At 42.2% G+C, this 13,326-nt stretch overlaps 1 protein-coding gene across 1 annotated transcript; it reads left to right on the top strand.

Annotated features, from left to right (window-relative positions):
• The first annotated feature begins 313 nt into the window (after window positions 1-313).
• Window positions 314-13,324, top strand: ankha (ANKH inorganic pyrophosphate transport regulator a). Its single transcript, XM_061713642.1, has 12 exons — window positions 314-863; window positions 2,638-2,854; window positions 3,078-3,196; window positions 3,451-3,534; window positions 3,642-3,812; window positions 3,894-4,028; window positions 4,674-4,766; window positions 4,859-4,951; window positions 10,146-10,275; window positions 10,397-10,520; window positions 10,679-10,778; window positions 12,431-13,324. The coding sequence occupies exons 1-12, from the start codon at window positions 768-770 to the stop codon at window positions 12,560-12,562; spliced, it is 1,494 nt and encodes a 497-aa protein (XP_061569626.1). The 5' UTR covers window positions 314-767; the 3' UTR covers window positions 12,563-13,324.
• The last annotated feature ends 2 nt before the right edge of the window (window positions 13,325-13,326 follow it).

Here is a 13,326-nt window from a genome sequence, read left to right as displayed (position 1 = left end):
GTGTGTGTGTGTGTGTGTGTGTGTGTGTGTGTGTGTGTGTGTGTGTGTGTGTGTGTATGTGTATGTATGTGTATGTGTGTGTGTACGTGTGTGTGTGTGTGTGTGTGTGTGTGTGTGTGTGTGTGTGTGTGTGTGTGTGTGTATATGTGTGTGTGTGTGTGTGTGTGTGTGTGTGTGTGTGTGTGTGTGTGTGTGTGTGTGTGTGTGTGTGTGTGTGTCGGTCGCGTGCAGCAATAATAGAAAGCAGGTGGTTTGGCCTGGCCGGTGACGTCACGGCGGTGATGCCAGCCCACGTGTCGGGCAGCGACAGCTCTCCGGCCGCGGGGAGGGTCGAGCACAGGCGCAGTGGCGGAGCCGGAGGACCTATCTAACCTTTTTTTTTTCAACTCCAAATCTCTCACGGCGACACCCCGAGAAAAAAAAATAAAAAATAAAAAATAAAAACCCCACCTCCACCCCCCCACGCCTTCACTGCACCTTACGTCCCCGCCCACGTGTCTCCCCTAGAAGATGACTTGCGACGAGGAAGATGCGCCGGGCTAAAATTACCGCCGACCTTCGGATCTCTCTCAGCTGCAGCGAGGCTTCGTGACGCCGCCGCCGCCGCCCCGGGAGCACTTCGGCTCCCGCCGCTGCCCCACTTAACACCCCCTTCCCTTTACCCCCGTCTCTCCTCCGAAACACGCAGGTGTCGCTGGGTCTTCGGGTTTTTCTTCCATCCAGACCGAGGCAGATGCCCCTCCGGCTCTGTCATCCCGGCTTGTACTATGGTGGAGTTCCCATCCCTCAGCCCTTACTGGCCCCTCATCCGCTTCCTGGTGCCTCTGGCGATCACCAACGTTGCCATCGACCTTGGGGAACAGGTAAGGAATTTTTAAAATTATCAAAATTTCCAACGTCAAAAAGGAAATGGAGATTAATACGGCCGCGTTTAAAGCCTGAATTATGGTCCGCGTTAAATCGACGCAGACCCTACGCCGTAGCCTACGTAGGGTGCGCGTCGCCGCGCTACCCTACGGCGTTGCTCTGCGTCGGTGTAACGCGGAACCATAAATCAGCCGTTATACATTCCGACAGCAGTGACGTTGTCGAGCATCGTTTTTAATTTTATTTTATCCGCTTAATGTCAGAAAAAAGCCACATACACGGCTTTTCCATACTGACACCAATAATGTTTTATTTTATACACCTTCTTTTTGGCTCAGCTGGTGAAGGCTGCCGTTATTGGTTTATTATAGGCTATATGTTAGAGGTTTATGAGAGGAGGAAGGCCGTGTTTCCAACGGCACGCTCCTCATTCCGGCCATTAAAACACACACAGTCCTTTCACCTCTCCCTTAACCTGAATCAAGCGGCGCAGATTAAGTGGAATTATCATAGTTTCCTGCACAGTGACTTATCTGGTGTCTGCTCTCAGCAGAGGGACCTTGATTTAGATAGATAGCGTGTAATCATAATAAAACAACACACGCACGCGCACGCACGCATGCATAAAGGCTTGGAGATGTCAGGATTAAGGCTTATGTAATGGTTCTGTTTGCTGGTATAAATAGACCACAGACCTGCAAAGTAGGAAAGCAGCTGTAGTAACTGCATTTGAAGGTAAAATTAAATGGGAATGACTGTGTTTAGGTGTTGAGGTGTTTCCCATCAAGGTGGCCCTTTCCTTGTTTTGGATCATAATCATCATAATCAGGTTTATTGGCCAAGTCAGGTCAAATAAGACAAGGAATTTGACTTTTCGCTCACTGTACAGTAAATAGACAAATGGCTCTTATTAACATCTATACAATTTATTAAAAAAAATGTCAAGTGAAAGGTGTAGCAGTATGAGGTGGACATGGTTATTGAAAGGTGCTAGGGCTGGGCGATATGGACCAAAAGTCATATCTCGATATTTTCTAGCTGAATGGCGATACTCGATATATATCTCGATATTTTTTCTGTGCCATAATTGGGTTTCTCCCAAAGCATTATAGCATAGCATCTCTGTTAGCATCTCTGTTAGCTTCATTTTTTTTCTGAGGCAAACCCTTAAAAAAACAATCAGTTTTAATACAAAGCCTTGTGCCAAATGTCACACAGATACCTTTATTAACAGAGATCTGCACAATATCAAAATGTATAAAACAAATGAAATAAAAATAAACTGCCTGCATATATAGAATAAAAATGCTTCTTGAATAAAATAAAACAAATATCCCTTTCTTGCATAACAATTAAATTAAAATACACTGTACAATTAATACAATGTAGACAGTAACAGGCAGACTTTTCCACTGAGGTTGACAGTTGTGCAAATAACAAAACATTTGTGCAAATCTCAAATAAAACATTCAAGTCAATTTGTCACAAAATAAGCTATATCAAAATCAATATAAATCGATATAAACGATATTGTCTCGTACCATATCGCGTTTGAAAATATATCGATATATATTAAAATCTCGATATATCGCCCAGCCCTAAAAGGTGCATGTACTTAATGTCTGATTCTTAACATTTGGACTGGAACGCACGTGCGGCTAATAATCTGTGACCGTTATGAGTGTGGTGCACTGGCGAAAGATAACATTAGGCCAAGTCATGCCCTTATACTGAAGTTTTCTTTCTTTTTCTCTCCTTCTTCTGCCCCAGGCGCTCAACAGGGGCATAGCCACAGTCAAAAAGGATGCGGTGGAAATGCTGGCCAGCTACGGCCTGGCCTACTCCCTGATGAAGTTCTTCACCGGTCCCATGAGCGACTTCAAGAGCGTGGGCTTGGTGTTTGTCAACAGCAAGACGGACCGGAGGAAGGCTGTGTTCTGCATGGCGGCTGCAGGGGCCATCGCGTTTGTACTGCACATCTTGATAGGTGTGTGTTTAAGGGATGTTTTGTGCATGCATGATGATAAAGTGTGCTTAAACCACATCCTGTAAATGATATCTGGTGTTTTGTGGTGAACCTTTCGGCTCTTATAGCTGTGACAGCTTTCTCTCTGGAGAAATTTGGATACCTCAATATTCAAAACAGGGAAGATGCTATCCAAGTAACCTCTATTTACCTGTGGTTCTCCGTTTCTCTCTTTTTATTATAGCTTACACAGATTTAGGATACTACATTATTAATAAGCTCCACCATGTGGATGATATTGTGGGACAGAAGACTAGAAAGGCGTTCTTATACCTGGCTGCATTCCCTTTACTGGATGCTATGGTGAGTTTAAAGCATGACAGGATTAAGGAACACATTTGAGCACACCTGACCTAGAAATTGTTGTTTTTTTTTTATTTTCTTTCCATTTATTTATTTATTTATTTAACACTTCAATCATGCTGCTTTGAATTACAGCTCATCCAAATTTTATGGCCTTTTAACTCTCATTCGGGAAAAAGGCCAAAATGGAGCTTTTGTTGTGCACATCAAGCTGTGTATCTAAATAACTGCTCTGTCCATTGTTCTGCCCCCAGGCGTGGATTCATGCAGGGATACTTCTCAAGCACAAGTACAGCGTCATAGTAGGCACAGCCTCCATTTCTGATGTCGTGGCCCAAGTAATGAAATTCATTTATAATTCAGCACTGAAAATCTTTTCAGATTCATGCCATGTTTTTGTAGTCTCCCGTCTTCCTTATTTTTTTATCACTGTTTTGTCTTGCAGATTGTGTTCGTGGCCATTCTCCTGCAAAGTAATCTGGAATGCGTGGAGCCTCTACTCATCCCAATTCTTTCCTTGTATATGGGTGCCTTGGTTCGGTTCAGTGTCGTTGGTCTGGGTTACTACTGCAACATTCACGACAACATCCCAGACTCCAGCGGAATCGACGTCGGGGTACGTACTGCCCCTCTTTTGTTCGTCAGTGTGGAAAAGAGAAATGAGAGTATTTAAAGGCAAAATGATTGGTCTCTGCAGGGCGATGCCACCATTAAGAAGATGCTGAGTTTCTGGTGGCCTCTGGCCCTCATTCTGGCCACTCAGCGCATCAGTCGACCCATCGTCAACCTCTTTGTGTCACGTGACCTCAAGGGGACCACTCAGGCCACGGAGGTGGGTGCATCAATTCAATTCCACCAGTCAAATCAGCACCTCATCATCTCCCCCTTCAGGTTTGACTGAGAAGAAGTGAGCTTTTTATTTTCACTTGTAGTTAATTTAACTATTACTGGTTGCATCATAGGTTTACAGGATCTTAAAGAGACTTAACAGTCATGTAAACCTGATGGATTCACTTTCCTTTCAAGTTATTGCGGATGAAATGCCAGATGCTAACAGACTCCCTCTGGAGCTTTCTGGCTTTCAGAGACCTCTAACTATTAGACAATACAAAGCTGTTTACCAGAATGAACTGGAAATCATTGACAACACCGGCTGCCAGTGGTTTGGGTGATTCACCACGTACATGTGAAACTCAGGGCATGATTACACTGAGTGAAAACATTCCTACGTGGCCCTACTGTTCCTGGCACTGCTTATTGTTGTTGGGGACACAATAGCAAGCTTGTGGCTGTTATCCAGCGATAAACATGTGAAAAATACAGTGAAAGTGAAAAGCGAGAGTGACACATGTTGCCTTTTGTGCCGGCTATTATTAGGCCGCTGTTATTAATTTAGCCGCGTCTGCTGCGGGAGGTATTTCCAGCTAAATTGGCAGCGTGGCGATGACTTGTTGCTGTCGTGTCTTTGTCATTCCAGGCAGTGGCTGTGCTCACAGCGACATACCCTGTCGGTCACATGCCCTACGGCTGGTTAACTGAAATGAGAGCAGTGTACCCAGCCTTTGACATGGTAAACCAGACCCCACCTGCTGCACCATTTGCTGTACTGATAACACATTATTGTTTTTGTCAACACCCCTAACGGGACTTTTTTTCCCACAGAACAATCCCAGCAACAAGATGAATCTCAACAGCCCCGTCACCAAGTCGCATATCAAAAAGTTTACATTGTGCTGTCTGCTGCTGTCACTAACAGTAAGTAGAGAGTAGTCCCTCGTTTTTCTTTGTTCTCAAGCATATCATTTAGTTATTCTCTCTGAATGGGATTTGCTGTTGAAACCCTCCAGAACTTGTGGCTGAATTTTAGAGCAGAGTTCCTGCACACTGGCTCCCTTGAAATGTCCCTTGGTGAAATATTAATGTGCAGATTAGCTATCTGATGCACCAGATGAAGCATGAACATTGAAGTCCAAGAAATATTGCAGAAATGTACGAGTCCACCTCCACGTGTGGGAGTTTTTTTTTGTTTTTTGTTAATTAGTGCCGTCTTTCCAGAGGGTGCTGAAGTTTATCATTATGATCTATAGTCAACAGAGTATTAACCATTTTGGACAATTACGCCAAGCTACCAAACTGGCAACCCAACAGCTATCATTTGATGACTGGGTTTTTTTTTTGACTACTGTTGTGGCCAGTAATTATCTGGATCTCCAGGCAAACAAATCCTGTTTTATGTTCTGGTCATCCTTTCAAAAAGCTAACACTTACTCCATCAGGCAGTATGCAGTAATTTCATAGCTTTCTTTTCATCCTTTGAACTCAGCCTTGGGTCTACGTGCTTCTATGCAAATATCAGTTGTGCTCTCACTTTAAGAACCCTTTTTGACTTAACTTTTCATTTCAAAATAAGCAACCCCACTCTTAAGTGTTTCTCTTCATGTGGCATTCTTCAGAGCTTGATACCTCCTTCATTTGGTCTTTTGTTTGAATGTGGTGCACTGCAAAACCTCACATCTTTCAGAAATGTGCTACATTGCACAAACCTTTTAATTTGATGAGCAAAGTGGCTTTAGGGATGTGTTTTGGAGAGGGTTATTCTTCATTTTAGTGAATGTATTTGCTTCCTAAACATCCAAGACAAATTTCTGAACAGCAACTCACAAACGGTTTTGTTTGTCTTCCTCTAACAAAGATTCTGGCTGTCACATGGCATGTTCAAATTTTAGTTTTCTTGTTGTGCTGCATCCCAGACTAGATTTGGCGGCTAGGAGGCAGTTCCAAGACCAGCACAACAAGTATTGTGCAGCAACATGCTTGAAATGCTTCTTGTAAGGTGCTGTCAAATGTGCTCAACATAATATCTTCAAAATGTTTGTCTTTCTGAAAAATAAGGGCAAGCTGTAGAAGGAAAAACATTCAAAATGCTTTGGTGGACGCTTTCAGCTGTGCACTGAAGTTAAGAATGATGGGGCTTAATTACAGACGGATGGATGCACTTTTCATTCCCTGTCTTGGTTTTAGGCGAGAGTGAGACTTGTGAAGGGGCTTTTGTGTCCCACCCACGCTTTGAAGCTCGATAAAGTGGACATTCACATGAAACTTATCAGTTAACGGGATCCAAAAGCCTCTTGTAGGCCCACTTTTCTGCTGAGCAATGACTGCTGCAGTCAAATCCCATACGGAGTGTTTCTGTCCGTACTTGACTGCGAGAACACTCTGTGACCCGGTGTTTTTGATCACATTTGCCCCTTGTTTATTTTTGATGCGCTCTGGAAGCAGCCCCCTCAGCTGTCTCGACAGTTGGAATAAGAAAAACAGGAAATTTGTGGCAAAGGTTGGGTCTTTTAGGAGGTGGAGGAGGAGAATGGCATGCCAGATGTGGAATCCCGGAGCTGTAAACAAGTATGTGAGGGTGTGGGCTGGATACAGCACAACAGGCAGATAGTGTAGGTAGGCATGGTCTGCTGGGTCGCTGAGAACAACCACTCGTGTTGGGACTTGTCTTCATTACTTACACACACGGGAACCGAGTGAACACGACGACCAGAGCTGAGCAGCAGCTCCAGGGAATGTGAGACAGGAATTGAATAACATTGCGTAACAAGTAATTCCATCCAATGAAAACAGACTTTGTTAAGGATGTCATGATGGCCAGGGTGGCTGTCTCACGCAGCTGAGTCAGGGGAGACGGCGGGGTTTTTTTTTGAGCTTGGAAAAATACTCTTGTATGCCTCTGTCTTGCAGAAGTAATGATAGATGGTAAGGTGATGACAAATTACATCATCCTTAGCCATGTTTTGGATTAGGGGATAAAAAATAACTAACCACATGAGAGGCTTTTGGACGACTCATCATCTCATGAGTGAGACTGAAAATATTTCAGTTTGTGTCGTTTTATAATAAGTGAAATTGTTATCTTGCAGTGAACTATGCCTTAATGTTTGGTCCAGTCAGCTGTTCAGTTGGAACAGCTGGTCAAAGGGAGGAAATGCCACAACAGTAAAGTAATGCATAGTAGCATGACAAATCACTTTTTCTGCTGAGAGGTATAATTACAGTAGCTGGAGATGGGGAGATAAAAAGCTACTCATCTTGGTTTCAACTTAAAGTGACCCCGACAGAACAAGTTTCAACTTAATGCATTAGAGTGACTGTTTGTTGTCCTTCATTTGTACATCATGTGGTGATCGGCCCCAGAAACCTGAAGCGCATGTAGGTGGGTTCTCCACCTGTGGCCATTTGAACCTGAATGTGACAAACAGGTGCTCATTTCAGACTCAGAGATGATAATTAGGGTTTTCACAGTTTCACTAGTACGACCTGCCCCGAGACTAGTCATGCTTGAAATCAAAGCCGTGGATGATAATTCCACATTGTTAAATCACGGCTTGTGATTGAGAGTATTGTGAGTGGCCTGTCTGACAGCGGAGGATCTGAGACCTGCTGAAACTTTGCGGGGAACTGAGGAACTGATTGTTTGATGCTCGGGAGCATAGAGAGGGTGATTTAGATTAATTCCCTTTTTGTTGGGAAATGCAAATTATAAAGCTCGCCTGACATCCTCGCCCAGTATTATACAGCAAAGCATGATGGGTGTGGAAAGCAGAGCTTGAAATTACATGTTTCTGGATGTTTTCAGGTTTCAGCAGGAGACAAGATGCCAAAATATGATGTTAAGCAGTAATACAAGGCGACTGAAAGCAGGTGCATTTTAGACAGAATTGCTAGAGAGTCTGGAAACTATTGAGGTTTTGTTACTGTTTTGCATAAGAGTTTATCTTTGGATGATATGCTTATTGTCAAAAATCCCAATGAAAAGAAGAGGAAGTCTGCAGAAGGGTGCAAAGGCACGACAGTAGACTCACAAGTTTGGAGATGCTTCAGTTTGATACATTAGCTACACCGGAAACTGTATTTCAAGACGTTTCAAGAAAGAACATTCAGTCCCTAAAGCTTTTAACAACATGCCTTTGTTTGAAAGCTTCTTTTTTTTTTCTGGAAAATCTGAAAGTGACCACTGAAACGTTTTTGTTTCATGACTTCTTATTGAACTAAAACACTTTGGAATACTGTTTCTCTTAATGACTTCTGTCATTTTTATTATTTTGAAAAAAACAAATAAGGGTGTTTTTATTTATTTATTTATTTCGTTTCGTGCATGATGGTCAATCTACACACCCATGACCGAAAAGGAGCAGGATGAAGACAAGTCTTATGTTACCTGCCCCTTATTAAATACCAAAACAAAAAGAACAGTCAATGTAACCAATATTTACAAAAATATACACTTAAATAGAACCAACCACAGATATTAATAATACTGCTTAATTCCCAGTCTATTCATGATCATATAACTTAAATATTTTATCTTTATACATTTTTTTGAACCTAAGTTTTGAAACTGCTAGCTGTCCATTTCCAGTACACTGTTTAAAAAAAAAAAAAAAAAAAAAGTTTTCATACACTGCCCTGGCTGTCTAAATTCAGTTAGGACAGCCCGCCCCTCCACAGCCATAACACACAGTGCTCAGCCAATCAGTGGGAGCCGTGTGAGAGGCTTAGGAGGTGAGATGTTGCACGATGGGCCTTGTCTTCTCCGGGAGCACTTAAGATACAGGGATTGACTAGTTAACTCTCTGTGTTTTCTGTTTGCAATGTTGACATATGTGACGGCTTCTAAAAACCTCTTCCCCTGCCTTTTAATGCAAAGTTTGCATCATTCCATGTATGGAGACTAGATCAAACCACATACCGATTCTTCTTGTACACTTTCATTTCCCTCTTACATGAGTCAGTTTTGGCCGACCTTTAGCTATTGGACCTCATGTTTGATTCTAAAATTCTTTGTTATACTTTAGTTCATGGTAGACTCAACAACTGCGAGGTTCACAGGTCCTGTGGCAACAAAACAATCTTCACATCGTTACCCGTCCACCACTGTGTTTGACTGTTGGTACGAGGTATTTGTTTTGATGCAGAACGTGAAGGTGTACATTATATCCAGACATATTCACTTCTGTCCCAGCTGTCATTCTGTGGTTTGTTCAGATATAGTTTTGCAAACCTGGCTGTGCTGCCACGTTATTTTTAGAGAAAGCCTTTTTCTCCAGGTATTTCTTCGTGACAAACACACATTTTGTGCAGTATAATACCATACTTGTACAATCTAATTACACTGCAATGAACTTCAGTGTTTAACATGATAATTAGGGAGATGTTTTTCTGGCTGTCTTGGATGTATTTTCACTTCACACTGTAAAATGATGGAGGTGAAATTGTTTGGAAATAGCCTTATAATCCTTCTCACATTGATGGGCAGCTTTTATTGCTGATGTTTTTCCTTTTTTTGCACAGGTGTCACACTTGCTGATGGTCTGTTAAGTGCATTTCATAAGAAGCACTTGGAGGCTACTTATCTTTTTTAATTGCTATGGAAGCAGTAAGGGTATATTTAGTTTTTCTATCCACACTTTCTTCATTTTGCCTTAGTTTTTGTAAAATAACGACCTGTTGGCTGATGCAAACATCACTAGGTCATTGTGGTGAGTCCGAAAAAGCATCTGTTGTGGATCTCCAGGCACAATAGTCATCGATCCAAGCTTGGAGCGCAGAAAAGTATACAACTGGTCATTTTGACAGTTTCAAATAAATGAAAGTATTATGCATCCTGAGATCTGACAGTTTGTACGTCCTTTTTAATATTCCGACCAACAGTGATAGCTTTGAAATACGATGGTAATGCAGCATGTTCTACGACAATTGCTTCTAGAAACAATAACAATGTCACGTATTCGCTCTCTCGCGTGTTTTATGTGAGCTTTAAAGGCCTAAAACCCCTTATGAATGACTGAAATCTAATGAGGGATAGTGGAAAACACTTTTTTTGGTACGGTGAATGCAAAACATTAATTGGCTGTATTTATTTTTTTCTCTCCACATTCTTCTCCAGCTCTGTTTTGTGCTGTTCTGGACGCCTCATTTGTCGGAGAAGATCCTGGTTGACATCATTGGGGTGAAGTATGATTTTGCTGAGCTGTGTGTGGTCCCACTCAAGATTTTCTCCTTTTTTCCTCTGCCAGGTGAGACGCATCATTCACACAGTTTTCATTAGCAGCTGGGATTTCCGTCCCGCTGTAGCTTTAACTGGGCCGCAGCTCTGACCGGTGGGGTGATGCTTCCACATTGTGTGTGTGTTTGCAGTGACTGTTCGGGCTCATTTGACCGGATGGCTCATGACCCTCAAAAAGACCTTTGTGCTTGCCCCAAGCTCAATTCTCCGCATCGCTGTCCTCATCATCAGTCTAGTTGTGCTGCCTTATTTGGGGTAAGTCAACACCTGGGAATACTTGGCGCAGGTCAGCGCTGAATGTGACTCAGGATTGCTGTTATTTAACAAGCAGTTGTTGCTTCCTGAAGACTTCACTTTCACACTTCCAAAGCTGCAATAAAAACATCAACTTAAGACCATTTCATTTGTTTCAGGGTTCATGGGGCCACACTTGGTGTTGGATCCCTCTTAGCCGGCTTCATCGGGGAGTCAACAATGGTTGCCATAGCAGCCTGCTATGTTTATCGACAACAGGTAAGAACACCTGGGTTAAGATCATTGCTCCTTATTTTCCAGTTCTGTGGAACAATGTGTTTCCATTACTAATTATAACAGTCCTTTTTAGTTTAATGAGGATGTGGCTGACTCCAGATCATCCATTGAAATTGCAAGAACAGAAACCTTTTATTAAGCACACGTCTTTGACTGTTGGGGTAATTTATGTTTTGGGTTTGCCAACTTAATTACAGATATCAGTATTTAAGTGATGACAATGGTGAACATATACATTAGCAGCTGTATAATTGCTCTCAGAAAAGCAAAAGGTCTATTTAAAGGACGGCCCTTTTCAGACAAAACAGTCTTTTTTTTTTTTCAAGGTTATATTAAACGGTAAATACTGATAGGCGAAGTATGTCACCCTGGATTGTTATTCCCCTATTATGTCTTCTTCTCTATCATCATTTTTAATTGCTGCCATGTTGTGTTTATCTTCATCACAGAGAAGTGTCACTGACAGGGTTATGTGGTGCCAAACAGAGCATTCTTGCAATATCAGGAGGTCATAGTCGGATAGTATTCAGTTTTGAAAACAGCCATTATTTATCACTACTTTGCTGTTTGATCAAATCCATTTGGAAGTAAAACGTTTTTTTTTTTTCCATTTTACACTTGGTGAAGCGAGACACTTTTCAACTTGGAAATACGGTGCATAGATCAGTCATGCACATACTTCAGGTGACTGCAAGAGCACAGCAACTGAAATGCACTAGCAGAGTTTGATTGACAGGACGAAGCATTGGCCATTCCGGTGCATCCTGGGACGTGTAGTGTTATCGGTGCACAAACTACGTCAGCTATCATGTTGTGGGCTAAATATAATTGTAATGTGGGCTTGGATTGGACCACAGGTCTTGACATGTATACTGTATTCAATTACACATTTTTAAAGGATCAGTTCATAATTCAAAGCTCAATAGTTGCATCTTAAAAAACAGAAGCTACAATTGTGTATCTTGATCGGTCAGCTCATCAAGGCTGAGCTGCACTCATCCACCACTCAGCAACCACTCAGCTCAAGTTTGACATTTGCCTAATGTTTCAGTGGATGTGAAATATTCACATTTTCCTGAATACAGGATGAGTGGACAAAACACAACAAAGGATATCAACTGAATTACTTTTTCCCCATCTCCTCCCACTGTTGGGCCAGATACTGCCGTACGGGTCACATTTAACGCAGATAAAAAAGACTTCAATATCAAATTTGACATTATTAAACTTTAGGCTGCAAGCTTTTAGTGTAACTTGGCATAAAGACTGAAAACAACAAGAAACATCTGTGAAAATATGAGATATGGAGTTTCTGAGACTGTTTCGCAGGAGACTGGAATAGGAAATGATTGCAATTCTTCCAGAGCTTCCACTATAAAAGTCGCTGGGTATTTTTAAAATGCTTTTTATACAGCAATGACTCAGGCAGCATTCCGTGTTACAGAGTTCAGGAGGATCTGCATGTTCCAGTTGGAGACAGGGCCTGATGATTACTCACTGGATTACTCACTTATTTTGTTCTTGTTTTTTTTTAAATTAGAACACCAGTGGTTTTAGCTGGAATATCTGATTGTTCATCTTTTCCATCTGTTTAGAAACCCTGTTTATTTTTATTTTTTCCTCTTGCCTGTCAGAAAAACACTGAGATGTCCAATGAGCTGGTGGTTGAGGGCGAGGACTCCGCTCCGATGAGCGACGTGTGCTCCAGGTCTCAGATGGATGCGATCGAGGAGCTTCAGGAGGAGGAGGAAGAGGAGCAGGAGTGAGCTGTGGAGCAGAGGAAGCTGACCTCAGCGTGGTGCTTTGCTGAAGAGGAGGCCGCCAGATGTTCTGATGCCAGGAGAGGGGAGAGGGGGGACCTGAGTACCGTGTGGTTTCAGAGGTTGTTTGGACAGAACTGAGGTCCTCATCTCATCGACCTACACTACTTTAACGCACACTGTAAAGAAAGCCATGCACCTCCAAGTGTTCATCCATCAGTGTAAATATTGTCACGTCTTCCAACCTTTTCAACATTTCTTAGTTGTTTCCATCATCTCTTCAGCAGGTGTACTAACCGTCTTCGTGTATACTGGTAAACAAGGGAACTCGACACAGGAGAACTCTTCCTCCTCCGCGGCAAAACCCACACGTCTGTCGAGTGGTGGTGGAGTTGCCAAAATGCAGAGCTCATTATTTTACGTTTCGTTATCAAAATTAAACAGAAAGGCCTTGCTTTGGTTCAAATAAAGACATTGTGGGATTTGTTGGGTTGTGCAATCGTATTTTACATACCACGGTGTACAGACTGTTTTATATACAGAAGGTAATGCATTGTGTATATTTAATTTCTCTGAGGGGTCAGGAATCCCTCATTATATCACTGCGTGTTAAAGAATACAGTTATGATTGTTCACTTTCCATGCAGTCTGGTGGTCTGATCTACTTTTGTTTTGCCAAGCATTTTCCTGGTAGTTTTCAGACTGTCTTATGTACTGTATATACTGTATAGGCATTCTTATTTGGCAAATAAACTGCTTTATTAACAATT

The sequence above is a fragment of the Cololabis saira genome, chromosome 22 (genome assembly GCF_033807715.1).
Source record: "Cololabis saira isolate AMF1-May2022 chromosome 22, fColSai1.1, whole genome shotgun sequence".
In the NCBI taxonomy this organism is placed as follows: domain Eukaryota; kingdom Metazoa; phylum Chordata; class Actinopteri; order Beloniformes; family Belonidae; genus Cololabis; species Cololabis saira.
Note: the sequence above shows the minus strand (reverse complement) of the source record. Positions and strands in the feature narration are given on the sequence as shown.